We start from the raw sequence: 24311 nt of genomic DNA, 5'->3' as shown, positions 1-24311 counted from the left end.
TAGTTTTAGAGGCCCTTTGTACACTATATGTCTATCTCTCCCTGAACACAACCCTCTCCTTCTGTCTGGTTTGTCCAGGTTAGTAGGACCCCCCTACTTCCACCTCCTGTTATTTCCTCTCCTCTGCTCCCTTCTCTCTCTCTCTGTCCGGTTTGTCCAAGTTAGAAGGACCCCCCCCCCCCCCCCCCTTACTTTCATCTCTTTTATTTCATCTCCTCTGTTCCTCTCACTCTCTCTCTCTCTCCAGTTTTTCTCTGTGCGAGCAGATGGCCGAGCAGGCAGATCTGTTCTTTCTCTCCAGGACTTTGGATCTCACACAATAGGCCTCAGATTCTGAGTCCAGACTCTGTTCTGCCTGGCTGGGAAGCTAAACAAAGAGAGGAAGGAGGAGCAGAAAGGAAAGCGTGGTTGGAGAGCGGTACAAGGAAGAGAAGTTACATCAAAGGAGTCTCTGCAGTGTTTGCACATGGATCCATGTGTTCCACTTTAAGTGCAGGAGGAACATGTGTGTGTGCGCACTGCAAATACAATGTGTTTCTCCTGAGGTCGTGCAGCAAATAAAAAGCGTTTTCGACTCAGATTTCTGAGTTAATTAAAGGCTGCTTTGATTTAGTGTTGGGTGATATACAGTGGGATGAAAAACTGCTGGATGGACTGCCTTGGAATTTGTTGCTACTTTCCTGTCCAACTCAGAATGAATAGTTATTCATTTTTGTGGCTCCTGGATTTTTCCTAGTGTCATCACCTGCCTAAAGTTTGAACTCTCCACATTTGTTTTTTACCAGTTATTTCTTTATATTCCCCAAAATGTACTATATTAAAACTTCTTCCTCTCCACTCTTTCCCTTCTCCTTATTTTTCTCCATCTTTCCCCGCCTCGCCTGCTGCCCCCCCACCCCTCTCTCCTCTCCTCTGCATCTGCTTCAGGTACTACGTGTCTGGTGGCCCTGCTGTCTGATAAGGAGCTGGTGGTGGCCAACGTCGGAGACTCTCGCGGAGTCCTTTGCGATAAAGACGGCAACGCCATTCCTCTATCGCACGATCACAAACCGTACCAGCTGAAAGAACGCAAGAGGATCAAGAAGGCCGGTGAGGAAACGGCCGCGGTCCAGAGCAGCACAATAAGGCTTTAGTTAAAACTCCCAAGATTGTTGTCATGAAAGCGTAAAATAAGTCTTGTCATGATCAAAGCTGAGCACCATTATCCTTTATTTTCCACATCTTGTGTCTCGGGCTGACATCGAACCCAGTGACTGATAACGCAATCCGTTTCTAAAGCTGCATGTTATCATAACAGCCAGACAGTGTGTGCAGTATTTAAGGTGTATTTCCAGTCATCTCCCTCCTCCCCTATCTGCATACTCTCTGTGCTGAGGTGAGTTAGTCAGTCAGCGTGCTCACTGTCAGGATAGCTCACTAGCTCCATCTAATGACCACATTCAGCAGTGGAACAAATAAGAGATTTATTTTTTTCATTATGAACTGTTTACTTATTCATGTGACATACTCGCTATTATGATACCATAAACGCTGAGATCCCCTGTTGTTTTAATCATAAATCCTCACATATGGGAAACTGTTGTTGTTCGCACAGTCGCCCTCTCTCATGGGGGAAACATTATCTTGTCACGAAGGTGTTTGTCTCTTTCTGTGACACCTCTTTGTAAACAGACACTGAAGAACAATTAATGACAGAAAGTTTAAACCCGCACCACGGGCTCCAGAGGCAGAGCTGATGATCTGATTAGATATAAGAGCACCTTCACCTGCATGAATTTAAATGCTAATGAGGGAAAACTGCTTTTCTTTTACTTGTTGCAACTCTTAAATGCTTAATTGTGTCTGTGCACTGGAAAACAAGAGCTTAGAATGACAATGAGAGTATGAATTCACACCCTTTGACACACAGAGTATTGTCAATGCTTCAGACAGTTTCACCACCAATAACAGATTTAAAATGATTGACCTACCATGACCAAATTTGACTATAAGAGCCACATAATACAGTGAATGTTTTACCAGGAATAATCCCATTGAGACACAAAAGTCCTGGCCAAGACAGCCGCATAAAAACTTTCACATACAGAATAGACAGCAGGCTAAAACAAGCTGAACATGTATCTAACAATAAGTTAACAGCATTCAGCAATAAGACAGGTGCATTCACTAATCGACTGATCCTTCATTCAGTTTTTATAGTCTTCCAAGCGAAGCAGGTGAAGCGGTTGACCCTGTATCTCAGACCAAGATGAAGGAGCAAAAACATTTGACCAAAGACAGATCGAGTTCGAGGAATGACAAACATGATATGTCCGTGTGACCCAAGGCTGCAGCCACTGAAGGTTTTAGGAGTCAACAACTTAAGAAGAAGGCAGTTCATGTAGTGTCGCCTTGTAAAGAAAGATGTAACATTGTTCCATCCTACGGTTATATAATGAAGACAAGACAACTTTCTCTCTTTCTTCTCTAAACCCAAACCAGACACAAATCGCAACGCCGCATGGTTCAGTGAGTGCAACATTTTCAGGGAAGATGAGGCAGCATGCGTATAAAGAACATCACTGAGAATACGATGCTTTTATACCTCAAGATCAAGTAAAAGTGAACTTTTTAACTACTTGATATTTCCTTAATTATAACTATAATCAATCCTTTATTTTATCTTCTTATTTGTAGCCTTTTTAAAAATCTCTTGTTTGTATAAAAGACTTTTTTAACAGATAAAGTCAAAGGGGAAGATCCCATATAAAAAACACCCTATGGAATAGTTGTCCATTAATATAATTACTGTATTTAGCATTATGCATCTGTGCTTTATCCTTCCTTTAATGTATTCTGAGCATATTGTTTGTGCGAAATGTGACGAAAGCCTTTTACTCACACGTATTATTGTCAATAAACCACAGACATGAGGGAATGCAAACTAACCTAATAATAAAAGAAACAGACTTAAAATAAAGAGACAATAAATATAGTCTCATGACACTGTGAGGGAAGGAACACGAATGCACTTATTAGCGCATCTACTGCCCCCAGCAGTAGTTTCTAATTGCTTTGAACAGTTACGTCAAAGCAGCTAGCTTAAGAGGCTGTCATTGCTGAAGTAGATACCATTGAGGACACACAGTTCATATCCTCTCTGCTTTTTCTGGGAAGTGAGGGATTTTAACTTAAGAGCAGTTTATTATAGAAAGTTACACATAATGGGATTTATTTTGAGATGAAAACAACATTTATAGCCTGAACTCTCAACCTCAGTGTTTTCAAAAGCTGGCTTTGGCCTCGCTGACTAGTAAGTATGAAGTCAGCCTGACCTAGTATGGAAGTCTTCTCCCGTCATTTCCAGTACTATTCCCAGCGTGCAAAAATGTTGAAGCCAGGGAGGACACACAGCTGTACTGACAGGATGTGACATGGATTGACATGTATCCAACATAAACAATTCAATGAAGAAAGAATGTATAATATATCATAAAAGAGCCAGTTGCTTCATTGGAGCAGAAATAATCTGTCTGTTTAAAGGCAGCAACATGAAAAACATCTGTCTGCCTCTCCTGTCACCTTTGTGTTCCTCCATCTTTATTCTATCCTCCTCCTTCCTCACTTTCTTTCTCACACCCCTCCCCCAACTCTTTTATTTTATTCCCTCGTATGATCATTTTCCAATAATTTCTCTTATGTCTTTTTCATCAGGAGGCTTCATCAGCTTCAACGGCTCGTGGCGCGTTCAGGGCATCCTGGCCATGTCCCGCTCTCTGGGCGACTACCCCCTGAAGAACCTCAACGTGGTCATTCCCGATCCCGACATCATGTCGTTTGACCTGAACAAGCTGCAGCCGCAGTTTATGATCCTGGCGTCTGACGGCCTGTGGGACACCTTCAGCAACGAGGAGGCGGTCCGCTTCATCAGGGAACGACTGGACGAGCCTCATTTTGGCGCCAAGAGCATCGTCCTCCAATCCTTCTATCGTGGATGCCCCGACAACATCACCGTCATGGTGGTCAAGTTTAAAGGCAAGGCCAGCGAGAAGTAGATCACACACAGTATCTATATAATGTTTGAGTATAAGTAAGAATAAATAGGTTTAAGATGAGAGATTTAAAAAGAGAGCCCGCGACTTTTTCCGAGCGAGAACTATTTCTATCACAGATATTTACAGACGTCAGTCATCAATGCATCAAAACACGAACCGTCCACACTCCTTTCCTTTTACTGAGAGAGTTAACGTCTTTAATTTAGGCTTAGCAATGTTGTCCTGACACCTTAATGCAAACTGGGTCACTGTTATGCAAAATAAACAGATTCAGCTCTGTGCAGCTGTGGGTGCATTCATGAGTCTGCACATGTTTGTATGTTTGTGCGTGTGTGCGCGCGTGTATCTGTGTGTGTGAATGAGAGTATAAACAGTAATAGATGTTGGTCTTTGTTCGATAATTGCACACAAGTGTCACATTAACAAGCAAGTCATTGTCTTGCCAATAATGACAAATTAATATTGTACAAGGCAGCATGGAGTTTGACTTCCACATTATTTTACTCAGCGTCTGTGTGTGTTTTATATTCTCCGTTTCCCAGCTACTTATATCGAAGTCTACCAAGTGTCTGCACTGAAAAGTCTGGAGTTTTATCACGTCGGCAGGTTGGTCTTCTTATCGGGATCAAATACATGTCACTGGTGCAAATCATCCTTATGACTTTATTCCCTTTATACATGAACAACACAAATAATAACACGCATTTATGATTGTTCAAATATCACCATTCATATTGTACAGCAAGAGAAGCCATGACGATGCCATATCACACGATGGATTTGTTTTTAGTTGCCCTATTTTCTAAGTTTAGTCGTTGAATGTCGAAGAAATGATTGCTGTTGTTACTTTTTGTGCCGATAAAGTTTCATTTCACTTTTGAATGTAGATTTTTTTTTTTTACATGCAGAGAATCCACTTTGATCTGTTTTCTTTCTCTGTTAAAAACACGACAACATTGTTGGATGTTCCAGTAAGATTTCAAACCAAATACCACTTTGAAAGAGTTTAAAAATAAACGGATAAAAAAGATTTTAAAAACAATACCACTTGATATAATGTGGTGATAATGTTGTAACATTTCATTATGACTCTAACTACTAGATCACGTGATCTGACACTATAATAACATTGACTGTTATTTTAACATGCATAAAGAAGGTAAATAAATGCGTTACACCTACAAGAAATTGGCCCATTTGGACTAATAGTTTAGTCCTAAATTTGATATCAATTAGGACTTTACCATGCTACATTTACAGCCCTTCAATAGGCTTCTTTTTTACATATCATTTGCTACTCAGTCATGTATTATTATTGCCATCAGTGTCATCTCCACTCAGAGAAAAGTCCTCCAAGCCTTTGAATGAAATCCGTTATTGTTGCCTTATGTTTTTTAACTCTTCATTTCCTGTTATGAAGTCTGCTGCCAAAACTACTTCTCAGTTTTCAATGTAACGCAGTCGATCGTACACGCACACTGCACGACCTCCGTGTCACATCTTAACTCACGTGTAGAAAAGCATCGTTTAAATGATGTCTCCGAGAGACATGAAATTGTAAGATGAATGTACATACTGTCCTGATGTTAGTATCGCCCCTCCTCCACGGTTTATACAGCAGAGCGCCTGTTCATGGGTTGTTTAACTTCAGAGATATATACCAGATAAAAGATAAAGATTCGTTTGTGCGCTTCAGTTCACATTCTCCCCTGATAATGTATGTTACAGAATGTTTATGTGGCATTTGTACTTGTTTTTGTTGACTTTAATAAACTGTAAAAAAAAAAAATACAAATAAAAATGAAAGAATTCTGAAATTTTAAAATGTAAATCGAAAAGGTAACATTAAAATTAAAAATGATCAAATAATTCTTTGTTCTTGTTTTTTTATAAGACTTTTGTGTTACCTGTATGCTGTACAGATTTGCACTTTGGTTAAGTCAGCATCTAGGAATGGAGACTGTAAATAAACACATGGATAACTATATTCTCATTAGATGTCACAAGAGCTTGTTGTTTCACCGGGTTGTCCATTAAGTTCTCTCTAAGTCCAAGCTTAGTCCAAAAGGCTAAAGGACTCGGTTAAAGTTCTTGAAGACGTTTCAGCTCTGAAGAAGCCTTTCGGATGAGAGGTGAACTTCAACCAAGTCCAGTTGCCTTTTGGACTAAACTTTGAATCACCATCACCTTGACTCTGAGAACCTTCACTGTTTTCTCTCCAGTTGTTTATACTCAATTTACGCTAGAGATGATTTAAAACCTTCACCTTAAACCGGACAATAATCTACTTTACTACAGGTACTACACAATTCAATTCAAACAAAACATTTTTTTTAACCTGTCAACCAAATTATGTGACTGCTTTTTGTTGAAACACATGAAATGTGGGTGTTACTACTGACATTTCTTACAGAAGCTCAGTTGGTGGAGTGGGCGCTCCATATCCAGAGGCTACAGTCCTCAACGCACTGATCGCAGGTTTGACTACCGGTCTGCCGATCATCATCCGCCACTCTCTCCTCCCAACATTTCCTTTATATCTTATCTAAATAAAGGCAAAAGCCCAAAAACATATCTTTTTAAAAAAATGGCTCAACACGCCATCTAGTGTTTTAAATCAGACCTGAACCTTACGAGGCCAAGACTGACATCCACATCATGATGTGTTTGTGTGAAGTTTAAAAGTCATGTTTTTACAGGCGGACGGGGGAGTACCTCTATGAGGGGGTGGAATTTGGGTCTGACCTGGGTATGAAGTTCAATTTTAATTTATATTTTTTATATATTAAAATTATATATTTATATTTATAAATATTATATTTTATATATTTTGTAAGAGCTTTGCTATAGACTGCATTTAGTTTTGCCTCTGACTCTGATTCTCTTCCAAGTTTAGACATGTCATAGTTGATAAATAGACTTGCAACAAATTTGAAGTCAGCCAGCATAAGAGATGATATACAGCAGACTGGTATTGTTGTATGTATTGTACCAACTTGAAAGTGTCATTCATTACAAAAAGTGAAAGTGCAGTGTTGTAGTCCATGTTAACAAAAGATGTTTTGCAGAGACGACCTACTGTCAATCTTAAGATAAAACTACATTTACCCATCAGCCCGGGCGAGTAATCCTCCACCAAAATGTCCCTGTGATGTCACTCGTATGGGATATCGAGCCAAGAGGACACACAATCCTCCCGTTGTGCCAAACATGGACTTCCTGGCTGCTGGTGTGTGTGTTTGATGATCCGGGGCAGGTGTAGTTATGACTCCACTGACTGTACTGTTGTAACCAGAGAACTGCATCTATTCCCACTTAGTTGCACCGTCACTTTGGATATAAATAGGTTTACTGAAAGCCACGCAGAGACAGAAGGAATCCTATCACAACCCAGGGGGAGGGACCAGCTGCCTGTGTGTACATAAAGCATACTGATAGCAGAGACACCAGACACACTAAGCCTACAGATAGACAGCACAAAGGGAGACACTGCGTGCAGACTTCTTAGTTTACACTGCTATACAAGAGGGAGAAGCCATACATTTTCTCCTATAGACACAGGCTGCAGTGTTAAGGCCATGGGCGTGCATGGATCCAAGCCTCAGAAACAAGCGCAGGTCCTGATGCTGGGCCTGGACGGATCAGGAAAGACCACCCTGCTCTACAAGCTCAAGTACAACGAGAGCGTGGTGACCGTGCCCACCGTGGGCTTCAACGTGGAGACGCTGGAGACGGACAGGAGCAGCCCGGGCCTGACCGTGTGGGACGTGGGGGGCCAGAAGAAGATGAGGCCCCACTGGAGGCATCACTACACGGATACAGCGGGACTGGTGTTTGTGGTGGACAGCTGGGATCAGAAGCGGGTGGACGAGGCTCGTAAGGAACTGCACCGGGTAATTAAATCAGAAAATAGTTGATCCTTTATAAGCGAACATTAACACCATAATTAAGCATTAATAAGCAGTATATAAAAGCTGAAAGACAAAATGCACTTAAAAATAACTTGCTAGTTGTTACTTCACTTGGATGTTTGACCTTCATTGTGCTCGTCTTACATCTCACTCATCTCATTGACACTATTAGCTGATTTTGTGACATCACAACTTGTAAACTAGGAAGTGGTCCAATTTGCAAAACACACATTAAGTTACGTGACAGCCAAAACACTCATAAAGGACTTTCAGTGAATAGTAGACATCTATTTTAAAGTGAGGTTGCTGTTAATGACTTAGTTCAAACATGTCTGGAGGGGATGTTTGAACAGGTTTTACAACACACCATAATGTCCTATAGTAGTAAGCAAATATAAGAACCTTTCTAAGAGATACTTGTATATGTATTGTCAACAATTATAAACGTGAAACTGTTGATAAAATTCTACTCATTATGAATAATTTTAACACTGTGTACTTTGGCTGTAATCACATTAATAGTATACGGTTATACACAATAACTAATGTTTGTTATAAAGCATTCATTATTTGTCTATACACAATTACAAATATATACATATAGGTTTAAAAATATATTCATAGTTTAAAAAATATAGTTTTTAGCAAGATCACATGACCTCCACCAGCAAGACACCATGCTCAGTGAAGAGGAGTGTTTCCAAATAGATAAATACCTAACTAATAAATAAATCAATATAAACATTATATTAAAGTACAACAGTGTTATATTCTCAGCTATTAAACAGATACACAGGAGGGATTTTAACTGTTGACAATACCTTAATAAACATTAAAAATGTCCTTATCTCTGTTTACAACATGTAAGTGTGCTCTAAACCAGTGGTTCTCAAAGTGGGGTCGTAAGACCCCTGGGGGTCCGCGAACCACAGCCTGGGGGTCCGCAAATTAATTATAATAAGCTTATAATAAATTACAAAATTGCTGTATCATTAAAAACTGCATGTCTACAGATGACGACCATTTGCGCCAATGAAACAATCAGATTGTGTCCATTACTTCCACCCACGTCAGCTTTGGACCAATAGAAACTGATGTGATTGTGACACATCACGTCAATCTGTCATGAATCACTCAAGTCACTGCAGCTGTCTTATACTGTTAATCTTCTGAAAGCTTTTAAGATCAATACCTGAACAGTGTAAATGCCGGCAAGCTGAGTCCACAACAATGTTGAATATAATGAGCCTCTGTTTTAAAGTATATAAGTGGTAATAACATAATTCAGATCAAATGGTTTTCTGTTTATCACTAAGAAACAGGTCTGAAGTATTTAGGTTGATACGTTTTACAATACAAATAGTCCCAATGACATCTAACAGTGCAAATGGTAGTAGGCATATGCTTAATCCACGTTACGATTATGAGGGGGTCCTTGGAAAATGTTCTCCCCTCTAAGAGGTCCCTGGCCCAAAAAAGTTTGAGAACCCCTGCTCTAAACTGTATATTGAGAGTTAAATGCAGCTTCATGCTTAATAAGTGATGGTTTAACTTGGACGGGTTATTCTAGTAGTTAAAGTGTTCCTTGCTTTGTTTCCTCCGCTCTCTAGGTCCTGAGGTACGAGAGTCTCAGAGGAGTTCCTCTCGTGGTTCTCGCCAACAAACAGGACCTTCAGGGAGCTCTGAGCCCCGAGGCTCTCTGCCTGAAACTGGACCTGAGACGGCTGTGCGAGGGCAGGGCCTGGTTCATCCAGCCGTGTTCAGCCATCAGCGGCATGGGACTGGAAGACGGCTTCAGGAGGATTGTCTATCTGTTGAAGACGCCGCTGAAACAGACTCAAGAGGACATTAAGGTTAAGATGAGGTCTAAAGGCTTCAGTATCACAGCTGTGAAACAAGTCCTCTGCAGGAGGTGATGGAGGAAGATCTTTAAGGAGGACTCAATCATAAGCGAGAAGGATTCCTTGTGGCCTTCGACATGTGGCATCACTTTGGCTGAGACTAAAGGAACGGCATGATCACAGCTTTAAGTGTAAGAACTTCAGATCAATGCTGGTGAAGACAAAGTGTCTGGATCGTGGTTATAAGCCATGAGGATGCTGTGCGTAATCTTGGATAAGAAGAAAAAAGCTGATATGAGCCTTAGCAAAAAGGTTCAGTCTGAAAGTTTACATACTGTTTATGATAAAACTTGTTTTTAAAGTGGCTCAAAGAAATGCTGTTTTCCAACTGTAAATTTTTTTCTTTTTTTAATTGTAAAATAGTAAAATATAAAATCTTCTTGTTATGTGCTATTTCATTATTTATTTATTTATTTCGAGGGACACTGTCAGTGTTATCTCAAAATAAGATTTTCTTTAGCTACACAAGCATAATATGTGTGATATTGATAGTACATCCAACACATTTGATGACACAGCATTAAAATCTGTCAACTCATGTCATGTTTCATTATTGTTTGTTGCAATAAAAACATTTCTTAAATTGACTGAGGTTGTTCTTCTGTAGTGTAGGTGACAAAATGAAAAGTACAGTCTATGAGGTATTTAAATAAATTATTTAAATAAAGGTTGCAAAAGAGGAAAGTAAATATCTCAAGCCAGGGCCCTAAAGAGTAGATTCACTTTTGCACAATGCTTGTGGGAGTTACTGGTCGATATAATTGCTCCTCCTGACCTGCACATGACTGTGAAGAGATAGTCAATAGTTATTCCAAAGTATAAAATGGAGAGCAAAATCAGCCTGTGAAATGTTCACGGACACAATGAAAAAGTTCATTGTGCTAGAATCAGCAATCTGATTAAGTCAAATCAAAAGAATATCATCATCAACTTATTTGAGTTTAAGCTCAATATTTGTTTTAGTTGTCTAATTCTGTGGCAATTGAATATTTGTCCTTGTTGGTGATCCAGTCATGTTTCGGCTAGAATGGTTTAAAGCTACAGTGAGGAACTTTTGGTTTGTGTTGACTTTGGCGCCCCCTGTGGACAAAGCGGATTTTGTCCTGTACATGCTTAAGTGGTGTGTTGAATGTATAGAAGAAGTTGTGCAGTTATAATGTTCTGTTTCATACGTCCTTTGGACAGGCCGTCTTTAGGATGGGATGGCTTATAAAATTTGATTATTGAATCTTCATCAGTAGTTGATTACAAAACAAATTGAAGAGACTAAAAGGCCCAAACCAAAATAACATAAGGAGGGAATCTCCAGAAGAATTGTACTGATGCTTTAAGTCACCTGACAGGTTGAAGTTACCTATACATGCTTAAAAGATTGTTTGCTCATAATATTACTTTTTTAAATGATTGCATTTGCTTGACAACATATAATCTGCTTGGTGTGATATTAGACAAAGATGAGTTTTTACTTTTTTAAGGTTTGAGCATTTTTTATTGTCAATATTATTTGGTTTGTTATATCCGGTTACAGAAAAAGAAAATACGTTTTACTTTGCGTTGGTTATAATGAACATATTGTTATGCTTAGTTAAAGGCCTCTGTAACTGCTGTAAGAAAGTGTGTGTGACAGAGAGTGTTGAACTTTTGTGACCCAAACATGGGAACGTGTTGAACTTTCTGTGACCCAGACATAGCAGGTGTTTGAACTTTTTTTTGACCTAGACACAGCTGGTGTTATATATATTTTTTTTAATTTGAAATTTATATATATATTTTTAACCAGACACAGTAGGTTTTAACCCCTGTTTGACCCAGGGACTTTCCAGCTAGAGTGCAGGTACAAGGTCTTGACACATTTTTGAGACGTGCATGTGCGCAAGAACAGACTGTTTAACGGTTTTGCACGGAGAAAAAAGGTCCGTTCACGCGCGGGCTACACGAGGACGGAGTGGTTAGGTACTTCCCCTTGCAGTTCATAAGCAGCTATCTTGTGCTGCTCGCGTGTCTTCTCGCAAGACTCCAACCAGATCTCAATTGGCTTGCGAAGTCATACAGCATTAGAGTTTTATAAACAAACTCAAGTGTTGGGATTATGACTGCAATTTTATTAATTATAGAGATACAAAATCACATGGTACGAGAGCCTCTTGGATAAGTGTTAGTTTAGAGGTGTATAGGGCACTGAGATCTTTTTAACAGATCAAAGTGCATAGCATAGGAGGCTAGTGCACTGTGTTCTTTTAAACGGATCAAGGTGCTTAGTTGAGGGAATGTGTGAAGCACTGATATCGTGAAGTGTGGAGCACAGTTGTGAAGCTCGGGAGTTTATTAGACAAACTCCCAAGTGGAACAACAAATGCTTGTTGAGATGGCTTGACGGCAAAGATGTGATTAAAAACTTAATAGAAACAAAACAATAGGAAACTAGATAAGGGAACTTCTGGTGCCCCTTTAGTTTAGAGCCCCTTTAAGTCTCTTTTTATCTTTTTGTTCTTTTGAGTCTAAATTGATATTGACGCATTTGACTTATTAAAGACCCTTAAAAACTTTTAAGGGAGTTTCTGGTTGTCTGTTTCTGTGAGTTGCTCAAACAAGCACACACGTAAGAGTTTTCTTCAAAGATCTTCGTGGGGCCCCGAAGGTAAGCTCAAGCGCATCCACACTACAGGCTACACGACTGACGACCTTAGGGCACATATACTCACACACACAGCTAAGTGAGTCGTAAAAAGTATGTCATGGAATTGGGAGACCTACGGAAGCCAGCAGGAGAGAATCACATAGGGAAGCCTTACTGTGTCCGCAAGGCTCATAAGTGTTTCAGGTCGAGGACGAGGCCGGTGAGCGAGGAGCAGACACCAGGGGACCCACGGTGGTAACCAGACAAGGGGATAGAGAAACTAGCCGAGATTGATATTAAGATTTAAAGTAATAAATTGTTATTGATTATCTGATAGAGGTAAAGTTAAAATTAGTCTTTAAAATTAGAGATTAAAATTAAGATTTAAAGTAAAAATCTTATGACTCTTTTGATTGCCATAGATTGAAATGTAATCTTTTAAGATCTATATTGATGTTATTTAATATTTATTATTGATTAAAACTGGAATCTTAAGTCAATCATTCCTCATAGAGTTATCAGAATTAATTTCAGTCTGTTTCATAACCAGCCAAAAACTCCTCACAGGAGCTTTAAATAACAGTAAAACAGTTTAAAATGAACATTTATTTTATTTGTAAAATCTACTCATGAAAAGAACAGGTACTTCAACATTGTACATATAGTGAGTGTAGTACTTCAGTAATGTACTTCCTTATAGCAGTGTATAAAATATACATGTATTTTAATGTAAATACTGGACCCTGATTGTCATTGAATATAATGATGACTATGAGTTTGAATGTTGTTATGTGGCGCGCCCTGCAGATTAGATGTTCACAGTGAAGCCAATGAGAGTAAAGGGGATTTCCCCACCCTTCCCCTACGCCAGAGCGCGAGGCTGCCTACACCACCGGCATTCCCAGTATGCACCGCGGACAGCAGCAGAAAATAGTCCGTTAACGAAAGGCTGAGAAAAGGGAACCAGAAAAGCTGGTAGCTAACGAGCTAAATCCACGAGTTCAGCTGTATTTACCGTAACAAGAACTGCTAACATGGCTGACAACGAGAAACTGGACAACCAGCGGCTGAAGAATTTCAAGAATAAGGGCCGAGATTTGGAGGTAAAAGTTGCAGATTTGTGTCGAGGATCTCTTCTTTTCCTCTACGCTCTGTTCGCGGCCAGCTTCGCCTCCTGGCTTCACTGTGACGTCGTTTCTAATTTCCACCATCGGGAACTTTGTATCGAAAGCCTCGGTCAGGGCCTTTACAGATCACCAGGTTTTGGTCACTGGCCTTGGCTGGGCCATTTCCCGCTAGGTTTCACTGGTTTCGTTGCACCATGAGACCGCGCTGGTTATGAAACATGTCTAAAGCTCGTCAGAGTTCATCGCCTCCGCTGAATGTGCTCTGCTAGCTTGCTGCTAGCCAGGCCCACGGGGGACATGCTAGCTTAACTGAAACATATCATCCACCGGATCCGTTTAGGTCGATGTGTTAGTTAGTGAATACGTTTAATATATATCTAAAATCAATCATAATTGGAATTCGGGTTGTATTTTGAATATATGTGTTTTATTGGTAAGAGAAAATAGCGGCAGATTAGCGCTATTTTGACACTGCAGTTAGCTAACCTGCGTGCTAGCTTGCTTGCTTGCTTGCTAGCTACCGTTAAGCTTGGTGGTGCTGGTGGCTGCAGTACCACCCATCCCCCGTCTTTATTACCTAAAACAATGGCGGAAACCAGTTAGCCTTTTAGCTGGACAGTTACCTGGGTCTTATAAATTGTGTCACAGTGGTAACATTTCATTCCGTGGTATACCTACGTTGCACAAGTTTAGAAGACAGCCTTATCACGACCAGCAAGCTAGTTAACACGATCACATGACGGAGAGATCAAAGCTACACGTTCAAATAGCTAATAGTGGATCCATAAGGTACTTGTTGATTTACAGTCACCCCAGCTTGCCTCTACTTCATTACTATTAGCAGGAAATGGGGTTGTTTTCAAGCAGGCTGCCTTAAGATGTGTTTGAGCAGGATAGACTGATACATCCTGTTTGACAAAAACTTTCTGTTCAGAGCTAGCTAGGCCACTAGACTGCTGCCTCGCCTGGCAACCTGTTAATAACTCCAGGTTTCATCACCGTGGTGGTCTGTCATTGATGAACACAAGCATTACCCAAAACATCTACTTTTTAACTGCAAAACAAAACCTGCTACTGCCCATGAAGATCATATGGCCTTATTAGAGGTGCCCTTCTTTAAATATACGATTCATGCTAAACTGCTGCAAGCAAATTCCTGTCATAAACCTCACCTTAAAAGTTGTTGTGATTATTTATTGTTGAAACAGTTTCAGTGAGTTGTCGGATAGAAGTCCATTGTCATTTTGGAGGTTGTAGTTTTTGGTGCTGATAAACTGCATTGTGCTTTTCTTTCAAGTGTTTCTAACAGTTTCCCAAGCTCATGAGCCATGTCGGTAGACAAATATTAAAAACAGCTCTATTAAGGAATACTGTTTAGCAGCAGCCCAATCGGCACCTTTCTAACTTGCAACACACTGAACTTTTTGAAGGCAGGGCATATTGGAGGACTGCTGCTGGTCATTTTTGGCTACATGTTCCATATGAATTGTCAACTGAGTGTACCTAAGAACAAGCATAGAAACGATATATCAGAGAATATGGGGTTAGCTGTCTGAAGATACATCTTAAACAGTCTTGCAGTAACTATAGCTGAGTCATATTAGGTCAGTGTGTTTTGGTACTGTCATGTGCAGTATGCAGGCTGTTGACTTAATGCTCCCGGTATGACTGACACTGCAGATCAGCTCTCGCCGCACAAACTGGATCCTGATCTCAGGCCGTGCCCACATTTAATGTCTTAGCTGGTGTCACTGACTTGTGCAACGCATGGTTGGGATTAAAGTCTCTTGTTATATAATGTTAATGAACTCTCTCTCTCTCTAACAGACTATGAGAAGACAGAGGACTGAGGTAGTGGTTGAACTCAGAAAGGTAAGTACATACTTGTTATAATGTTCTTACAACTACCAACATACAGTGACTTTTGTGTTATTTACAACTCATTTACATTCTGGTCATTTGGCTGCAGTTTATCTTAGTATTGACAGATGTTTCCTTGTTATCATTGTGAATTTCCACTGTTATATACATGACATATTTCTGTTCCCTCCAACGCAGAACAAAAGAGATGAGCACCTGCTGAAGAGGAGAAATGTGCCCCATGAGGACATCTGTGAGGACTCTGATGTTGATGGAGATTTCAGATCGGTATGTTTGTACATAGATTTCTCACTTTTCTTCCCTCTTTGGATGCAGTGTTGGCAGACATCAGACCTACATTTTTCAGTCTAACAACGTCACAGAAAATACACTGATCAAGAACCCCGCCGTCACTAAAGAGCTCTACATGTGGTGACATTAAAATGGCCACTCAGCAGTTCAGAAATTCAATCACAGTAACAGCCGATTGGTATTGAGAGGGCTGACTCAAAACGGGCTGCTCTGACTCACTGCAAGATATTACAGAGGGGTTTGTGGAAAAGTGAGTTGGCAGATTTGGTTAAAATACATAACAAAGTGAGCATCACCGGGGCTGTTTTGATTTGTTGCCTTTAAGACATTTCTTTTTAGTGTGTTGCCCGTCGTGTAGTTATTTTTGCCCGCTGAGCTTATTAGATCTTATATGCCGTCTTCTGATATCAGATGTTTACAAAATCCTTTTCCCCCCTCAGTTTTCCTTTTTCTGCTGGTGTCTGACTTCTTATCACAACTATTAATTTCCCTAGACCAAAACTAGGCCGCGGTTGTCTGTTAAATCTTCCCCCTGCAGACATGGAATGTAAATACACAAATATAAATCTACACGCATATTTGTGTGCAGGGTTGAGTTGCAATGTTTTTTTCCTGGTTATGACTTCTGTTGTAAATTATTTGAGGATGCACAGGCAATGAACTTCACTGTCTGGCTTTGTAAGGAAAGGTTTTTAAAGAAGGCTCAAAAAAAATAGAGATGGATATTAAGTGATACTCAGGGTCCCTACCAGAGATGGCCTACATTGGGCCCTGAACTCCCTGTTGAGGGCGTCAGGTGAGGTTGCCAGTTGGCAAGTGATCCTGTTGAATGCTGGCCTGCATGTCCAGCCCTGCTGACTTGTTTGTTACACCACACCGGTTCAGTGCCAGTCGCTACATTGTTCTGATGGCAATCATCAGCCTCACTTCAATGCTCTGTCGTGCTTTGGTGACTTTCCTTCCTGCTTTGTCAACTTCACATACAAAAGTAATTTTGGAATGAGCGAAGCTAACAGATGTCTCCTCAGCCTCATATGGTCATGCCAGGATATGCACCCCTCAGAGAACTCGGCGGGCTTTTTGCTATTTCTTTTCTTGCCTAACGACCAGTTCATGATTTACCTGTTACTGACCGTCTTGCAACTGTTGACATGAGATACTTGGTAACAAATGTGTGACTTTCCAAATGTTTCATTTTTCAGCAAAACACCTCTCTTGAAGCAATAGTACAAGTAAGTATGAATTGTAAATTAATTTATTTTCTGAACTGTGATTTAACCAATATTAAGGACAGTGTGTATTTTGCATCAGAATTTAGCTCTCATCCTGTAATTTAACTATATTTGAATGTAACTATATTGTAATAAAGTTTAAATAGAAAGCTGACTAATCTTGCTTGAATGACTAAAATACTTGTAGCATACAGATTTAAAAAAAGGATGCATTTTTAATATTAAAATGTTGTGCATGACTCTATAACATTGTATGTGTTGTGTTGTAGAATGCCACCAGTGATAACCAGGGCGTCCAGCTGAGTGCTGTTCAGGCTGCAAGGTAGGAACACCCATTTTTTACACCGTATATCAGAACACTTTTAAATCAGCAGGGGGTCAATAACTTGATATTGTTAATCTGTATCACCATTTATTGTCATTTTAAATTAGATTCTCACAGATTTTAAAGTGCCCCAGGGTGCTTTCCCCTCTGGTCTAGTAAAAGCTGTCGTCAAACTTTGGTGCATTCTTAGCAACTAGAACAACAGCAGGTGAAAAGTCCAGCGAACGATGGGGTACTTCACCAGCGATGTGAAAGCAAAGTGAGCCTACTGCAGGTTTATGCGTTTGTGACATGAGCGTGCATTTAAAGAAGATGCTCAAACTGCAGCTTTGAAGTGTGAACTGTTGAGGAGGTGTTATTTAAAGTGTTAAATAACTTATTTATACAGATGTGAAAGTCACCGTAGAGAATTAGAATTGGTCCGCATGAGGTTTCCAACACTATTACAGGCATTATTTCAAAAGCTTTTTTGTTATTTGTTGAAATTCTCTTTATCCTGACGACATTTCAACAACGGAAACGCTCTGACTAAAACAGAAAAAGACGTAGGCAACCTTTTGCTTTCACTTGCTTGTAATAAGCCAGTCAAGTGACAGTCATTCAAACGTCAAATGATTAGTTGGGTTACCTGCCTGTCTCCTAACTACTGTCTGCCTGCCCACACTCCACCAGGGCATTAATGGAGCATGACAGGGGGGTTTTACGAGCTAAAGCTAGCAAGCTAGTTGCACAAGAGTAGAAAAGGTAGCTTGATGCAGTGGGTGGTGAAAACAATGTGCTGTTTTCCTCTCTTCCTTCTTTGGAGGACTTTTCCTGCACCATGAGTGAGGCAGTGCATGCTCATGTGTTTGCAGGGAGCTGCTTTTAAAAGTTATGTTTCCCAGCTTTAATTACTCTAAAACCTCATAAATGAATTCAGTTTATAAATGTTATTTTTTTTTACATTTGATGTAGTTACTATGAAGGAAATGCTGTCATGCCTATCATGACCTTACTGCTGCCCATGCCATAAAATTATTTTCACTATGAATAAACTGAACTAATGCTGGACGATGTTTCTGTTTTGTTTGAGCTTGAACAGCGGCTATTAAAATCCAGATTCCCATCTAGTTCACCTGGTTTTAGTTTGCCAGAAATTCAGCACCAGTACTCCAACAGTTTGCCTTAAGGATCTAAATTGATTGCCTCTTACCAAATAGAGTATCAGTTTATTTGTAATGGACTGAGTGTGTTTTCCAGCTTGGTTAGACAGCAGTGATTTATAGTAAGTCAGCCCCGGCTGATAAATGGATGTTGTAAATGCTTGTGCAGCCCTTTTACAAGTTGCAGCAAAAGGGTAGCTTTAATTCATGAAACCTGTTCATGTTTCAGGGTATTTTGTTTTCCACTTGTTTGCCTGTTATTCTCGTTGCTCTTAAGTCTAGCCTGCAGCTCTTTCTTGTCACTGCAGATGCCCTCACCTTGTACCTGTTGATGCTGGCTCATGAGCATGCACTTGCGTGACATACAACTTGTAGACCGTTCACATTCTTCAGCTGTTTCTGTCTTTGTGTTATTGCTTCTTCTTGTCGGTATGTGTCAGTAAAGCAGTTCGAGTATGCATGTGTGAGTGATGGTTTTGTGTTTCGTCTTTGTTTTTGCAGGAAGTTGTTGTCCAGTGACCGTAACCCTCCCATAGATGACCTGATAAAGTCTGGGATCCTTCCTATACTGGTCCTCTGCCTGGAGAGAGAGGACAAGTAAGCACACTGTGATTCTCATAATGTAGCAGTCAACACAAGTAAACCCTTTCTCCTGATGTTGTTGACTTTATACACAGTTCAAAGTAATGCAAATGAGCCAGCAGGGTTCGGCCCCGCCTACATCTGAGTGTTGTAGAAGTTATGTAAACGCGCTCTAGTTTTTACCTTCCAGGAATTGCTCAGAAACATAAATGACTCATGAGCATACTTTTAACTTTTTCATGCCACTGCCCAGCCATGCTCACTTCTATCCATCCTTCACCTCTCTACAGCCCGTCTCTGCAGTTTGAGGCAGCCTGGGCGCTAACCAACATAGCATCTGGGACCTCAGAGCAAACCCAGGCAGTGGTCCAGTCCAGTAAGTGATCGATCAATACTTTTTTCCCCCCACTTGATTTTATCCACCCTGTCTTTTTTTATTTGTGTATCTTCAGTCGGATATGCAGTTATTTCCTGTTTTATTTTTCAGTTAAAATATCATTATCTCTTTGGCAGATTTCTATGAAATAGGAAAGAAACACTTTCCATTTACATTTTATTATTCAGTAGATAATGTTTAAGGAGCTCATAATTGCACACAAGAATGGCATATTAAATATGCCTGTAGCACATACACTATCAATATTAACCTGAATTATTTGGATAGCCAGCTGCATTTTTCTTAGTGTTATGTTGACAAATGTAATTATTATGATGTAATGCCTTATTATAGGTGTTGTATCCTTACATTGCCCGCCAAGAAGCTCATCATACAGCCAACTAATATATAACATAACATAACATTTGTACTTAACAAATACAGTCAGTTTCCTTTCTAACATTTGGTTATTTATTCAAAAACGTTGTCTTTATCGAACTTCTGTGTCTTTATTTTTGTTTGTCACATCAATGCAACGTGCACATTAAGAGGTTGTGATTGATCACACTGATTAGCAGCACTTACAGTAAGCTGGAACTTAAAGGCAGTTGAAATTATTTACTTATGGAGATTTATTAGCAGAGTATCTCCGACCTTGACTACTTAAATGTAGCATATTCAATCCATATCTTTAAATGTTTACACTTAATGTTTTAAAAACTGTATTTTTAACAGTATTGCTTTATGTCGGAATTCATCTAATTCTTTCTTCTGTTGTGCAAAGTCTAAACATTACTGTAAAATGAGTGACCAGATGATAAAGGTTTACCTTCCTTCCTAGAGCGTTACACAAACTGTAAGAAAGACGAGATCGCACCTGAATCCAATAAACACCCCAGATCTTGAGATGCCTGTACATATACTTGACACCTATTTTTCCCCCCTGTAGATGCTGTGCCGCTGTTCCTGAGGCTGCTTCAGTCTCCTCACCAGAATGTGTGCGAACAGGCCGTCTGGGCCCTCGGCAACATCATAGGTGAGTCACAGTTGGTGTGAACACAAATGTAGTAGTCATGGGGAGCTGGTGTAGCTCAGTTGGTAGAGCAGAACAGTCCTCGTCGCACTGATCGCAGGTTCGACTTCTGATCTGCCATAATTTGGTGCATGTTGTCTCCCACTCTCTACCCCCCACATTCCCCGTCTATCTTATGTAAGCTGTCTTATATAATAAAGGCAAAAGCCAAAAAAGAATCTTTAAAAAAAATATATATATATAGTTGTCATTACATAGTCAATCCTGAGACGACGTGTGCTTCATGTGTTTTCTTCAGGTGACGGCCCTCAGTGCAGAGACTACGTGATCAGCTTGGGTGTGGTCAAGCCCCTGCTGTCTTTCATCAGTCCCTCCATCCCCATCACCTTCCTCCGCAATGTCACCTGGGTGATGGTCAACCTGTGCCGCCACAAGGACCCTCCACCCCCCATGGAGACGATCCAGGAGGTGCGTATGTGATCTTTGAGCATATAGGTGTAGGAAACCAGTCAGGGATGCTTATGTGCACTCAGCCAATATGTCCTTTCATTGTTGTAACAAACATACACTTTGTTACAAATAGTTAAAACATAGTTGAACTTTATTTTTATAAGCTTTATTTATCTTTCTGATTCCACTACCTTTCCTTTATGCAAGAGAAGGTCCTCTGCCTTTACTAGCTTTCTCCTAAAATGTAAGAGGTGTGTTTATTGGCAGAGCTGGAGAGCAGCATGAGGGGTCTACCCAAGCTGGTTACATGCACATTCACAGGGTTGTGCAGCAAACTCAGCTACCATGAAGCCATTTCACCTAATGATTCCTCCTGTCCTTTTCTTCTTGTCTCAGATCCTGCCAGCTCTCTGCGTGCTGATCCACCACACTGATGTCAGTGTAAGTAATCTGATTGATCAAGTATTGTTCATTGGTCTCCATAAATGATTAGCATTGTTACATTCCCACAACATTAATCCCTATATTATAATTTAAGGTTTAAATGGAAGATTCATTAGTTTCTTTTTTCCTTTGCCTCCTCCAGATCTTGGTCGACACAGTGTGGGCTCTGTCTTATCTCACGGACGCCGGGAACGAGCAGATCCAAATGGTCATCGACTCCGGCATCGTCCCCCATCTGGTACCTCTGCTCAGTCACCAGGAGGTCAAAGTTCAGGTATGAATTTGAACGACATTCGAGACACGTGCTACAACAAACATCTGTGGGTTACCTGGAAAGCGCTATTATCATAACAACTTCCCCACTCCCTCTCCACACCCAGACTGCTGCCCTGAGGGCTGTTGGCAATATTGTGACTGGCACAGATGAGCAGACACAGGTGGTGCTCAACTGTGACGCTCTCAGCCACTTCCCCGCACTGCTCACACACCCGAAGGAGAAAATCAACAAGGTAAAACATCGTCTATTCTTTCTGTCCTTCTATCCTCATTCACCCCCCTGTCTGTTGATCAAGAAGTGTTATCTGGAAGTGATGAAATCAGAGACTTGGTGCTTGTGTGAATGCTGTGTGAAAGGTGCAGACGGGTCAGATGGGTACTGGAAGTTCACAACATGAAGAATCGTGAAGAAGATGAAGAGGATCCCAGTTGGGGGGCTAGGCAGATAGGGGGTGGAGGGTGGTCAGTGTGCATGTGATTGAATGTGTGATACCATGGGTTGGTGGCCAGAGGGTGCTGAAGACCTCGTGTCTCTGCTGATATCGGAGTGCATCTGAGACCTGTCGCTTAAAAAGAGGCCCCCCTTTGTGACCTGGTCGATGATTAGAGCCTCACAACCACCCTAGCCCCGCCCACAGCACCCTGTCTCGACCAGAAGTCTACCTCGCAGGTTTGATCTCTGGGTTCTGATCCGGTTCAGACACAAAAAACGAAAAGTGATGGACAGATTCGTTCTCTCTAGCTCAAGTTTTGACACAGCGAAATCCGCTGGCTTTTTTGTGAGGATAAAACCTGTAAAGCCATAAATCTTCCTGGCTTTTCTGTCTCGTCACTGGAAAACTGTCACAGACTGCTGTATTCTGCCTTTTGTCCTGTAGGAGGCAGTGTGGTTCCTGTCCAACATCACAGCAGGCAACCAGCAGCAGGTGCAGGCTGTCATTGAGGCCAAGCTAGTTCCCATGATCATTCACCTGCTCGACAAGGTGTGTATCCACCTGTCTTAAGAAACTGTAGAAGTCGATCGGAGATTAAAAAATATATATATTTTGCTCACTTTAATTGTTTGTTGTTTTTTTAGGGTGACTTTGGCACTCAGAAGGAAGCAGCCTGGGCCATCAGCAATCTGACAATAAGTGGAAGAAAAGATCAGGTAAGAAACTTTGAAACATTTTTTTGAGCTTATTAGTTTGATAAACTACGGAAGCCCTTAGCGGACATGCATCCATACATTTTATTAACACCGTTTTCCTGTGATAATGAGTTACTTCTGGTCGAGATCTCGACTTATTTTTCCCGTTATCTCGGGATAACAAAGCTTGTTTTCTCATGATAGCTGGGTAATTTTCCGACGATCTAGAAAACAAAACAAAAGGCTGCTCACTGTGATATTACAGACCAAGACCTGCCCACACTAATGAGGTTGGTTAAGCGTGTTTTTATGTTTGTTTTGTGCTTTTAAAACCCTGAGGAGACGAGTTATGATCATCTAACGTTACAGTGGTGCTACTTTATCTACATCTTGAAAAAACAAGATCGTCGGAAAATTATCCCATTATCACGAGAAAACCAGCTTTGTTATCCAGAGATAACGGGAGAAATAAGTCGAGATCTCGAGAAAACGACCAGAAATTACTGGTTATCACAGGAAAACGGAGTAAATAAAATGTATGGATGCAAGTCCGCTTAGGGCTTCCGTAATAAACAGAGATTACAGTGAAGTTTTATTATTGTAAACCCTACTGACCTTTTTCAAATTTGATATTAAAATGATAAATTAAATCAATAAAAAGTAATAATTACAGCATCCCCCCTTTCTGTAACGCATCAGTCTACTGATATTCCTCATTGTCTGCTTACCTACAGGTGGCACACCTGATTGAGAAGCAGGTGATCCCTCCATTCTGCAACCTGCTGACAGTGAAGGACGCTCAGGTCGTGCAGGTCGTTCTCGATGGTCTCAGCAATATCCTGAAGATGGCAGACGATGAGGCTGAAACGATTGCTAACCTTATTGAAGAATGTGGAGGTGCGTTTAAATTGTGCAATCCAAATGTTAGCATGTTTTAATGACGTGTGTTCGTTGGTGTTTTAATCGTGGACTTTTTTGTTATTCTTTCCCCTCAGGTTTGGAAAAAGTGGAGCAACTGCAGAATCATGAAAATGAAGATATCTACAAACTGGCATATGAAATTATTGATCAATTCTTCTCATCTGATGATGTAAGTAACTATAGATGCAGTAAGTTTTGTCACCTTAAAGGTTGATTTTATCGCTACTTGTTACTCTTTCAATCGTAACAGTAGTTGCTATGTTAAAGAAGGAAGTTTTATGTTTAAAAACTACCATTGCATTGAAGTGGATCACCTCTTATTTCTGCTCTACATTGCTAACCACCTGTTGCTCTCCTTTTCCTTCAGATCGATGAAGACAACAGCCTGGTCCCAGAAGCCATCCAGGGCGGGACTTACGGCTTTAACTCCGCCAACGTGCCAGCCGAGGGATTCCAGTTCTAGACGGCATCTGGGGTATTCTGGAGTTTTGTTCACGATGCAGCACTCTGTTCAACATAAAAAAATTAGGAGAGAAAGAGCGAGAGAGAGCGAGAGTGTGAGAAATTTGATCCATTGTGCTTGGCTCGTGGGATCCATGGCTGCATCTTATCTGAGAGAAAAATGTGTGGATTTCATTT

The 24311-nt window shown here is 40.6% G+C and overlaps 3 protein-coding genes across 3 annotated transcripts in view; all 3 read left to right on the top strand.

Annotated features, from left to right (window-relative positions):
• ppm1lb (protein phosphatase, Mg2+/Mn2+ dependent, 1Lb) overlaps positions 1-5890 on the top strand; it is a 50705-nt gene extending 44815 nt beyond the window's left edge. The window contains exons 3-4 of the mRNA XM_069668238.1: positions 928-1089; positions 3694-5890. Of these exons, the coding sequence (XP_069524339.1) occupies positions 928-1089; positions 3694-4034 (503 nt within the window). The 3' untranslated portion in view covers positions 4035-5890. The remainder of the gene's footprint in view (positions 1-927; positions 1090-3693) is intronic.
• Positions 5891-7554: 1664 nt separating this feature from the next.
• Positions 7555-10260, top strand: LOC138596823 (ADP-ribosylation factor-like protein 14). Its single transcript, XM_069668239.1, has 2 exons — positions 7555-7927; positions 9556-10260. The coding sequence occupies exons 1-2, from the start codon at positions 7613-7615 to the stop codon at positions 9859-9861; spliced, it is 621 nt and encodes a 206-aa protein (XP_069524340.1). The 5' UTR covers positions 7555-7612; the 3' UTR covers positions 9862-10260.
• A 3118-nt stretch (positions 10261-13378) lies between these two features.
• kpna4 (karyopherin alpha 4 (importin alpha 3)) lies at positions 13379-24224 on the top strand. The gene is made up of 17 exons (XM_069669085.1): positions 13379-13566; positions 15418-15462; positions 15649-15738; positions 16965-16994; positions 17264-17316; positions 18963-19058; positions 19334-19419; positions 20369-20455; positions 20751-20920; positions 21299-21343; positions 21489-21620; positions 21727-21855; positions 22501-22605; positions 22701-22772; positions 23486-23648; positions 23747-23841; positions 24040-24224. The coding sequence occupies exons 1-17, from the start codon at positions 13498-13500 to the stop codon at positions 24133-24135; spliced, it is 1563 nt and encodes a 520-aa protein (XP_069525186.1). The 5' UTR covers positions 13379-13497; the 3' UTR covers positions 24136-24224.
• The last annotated feature ends 87 nt before the right edge of the window (positions 24225-24311 follow it).

Source organism: Semicossyphus pulcher, unplaced genomic scaffold, assembly GCF_022749685.1.
Source record: "Semicossyphus pulcher isolate SPU_LCO1_2020_fin unplaced genomic scaffold, fSemPul1.0.p SCAF_19, whole genome shotgun sequence".
NCBI classification, from domain to species: domain Eukaryota; kingdom Metazoa; phylum Chordata; class Actinopteri; order Labriformes; family Labridae; genus Semicossyphus; species Semicossyphus pulcher.
Note: the sequence above shows the minus strand (reverse complement) of the source record. Positions and strands in the feature narration are given on the sequence as shown.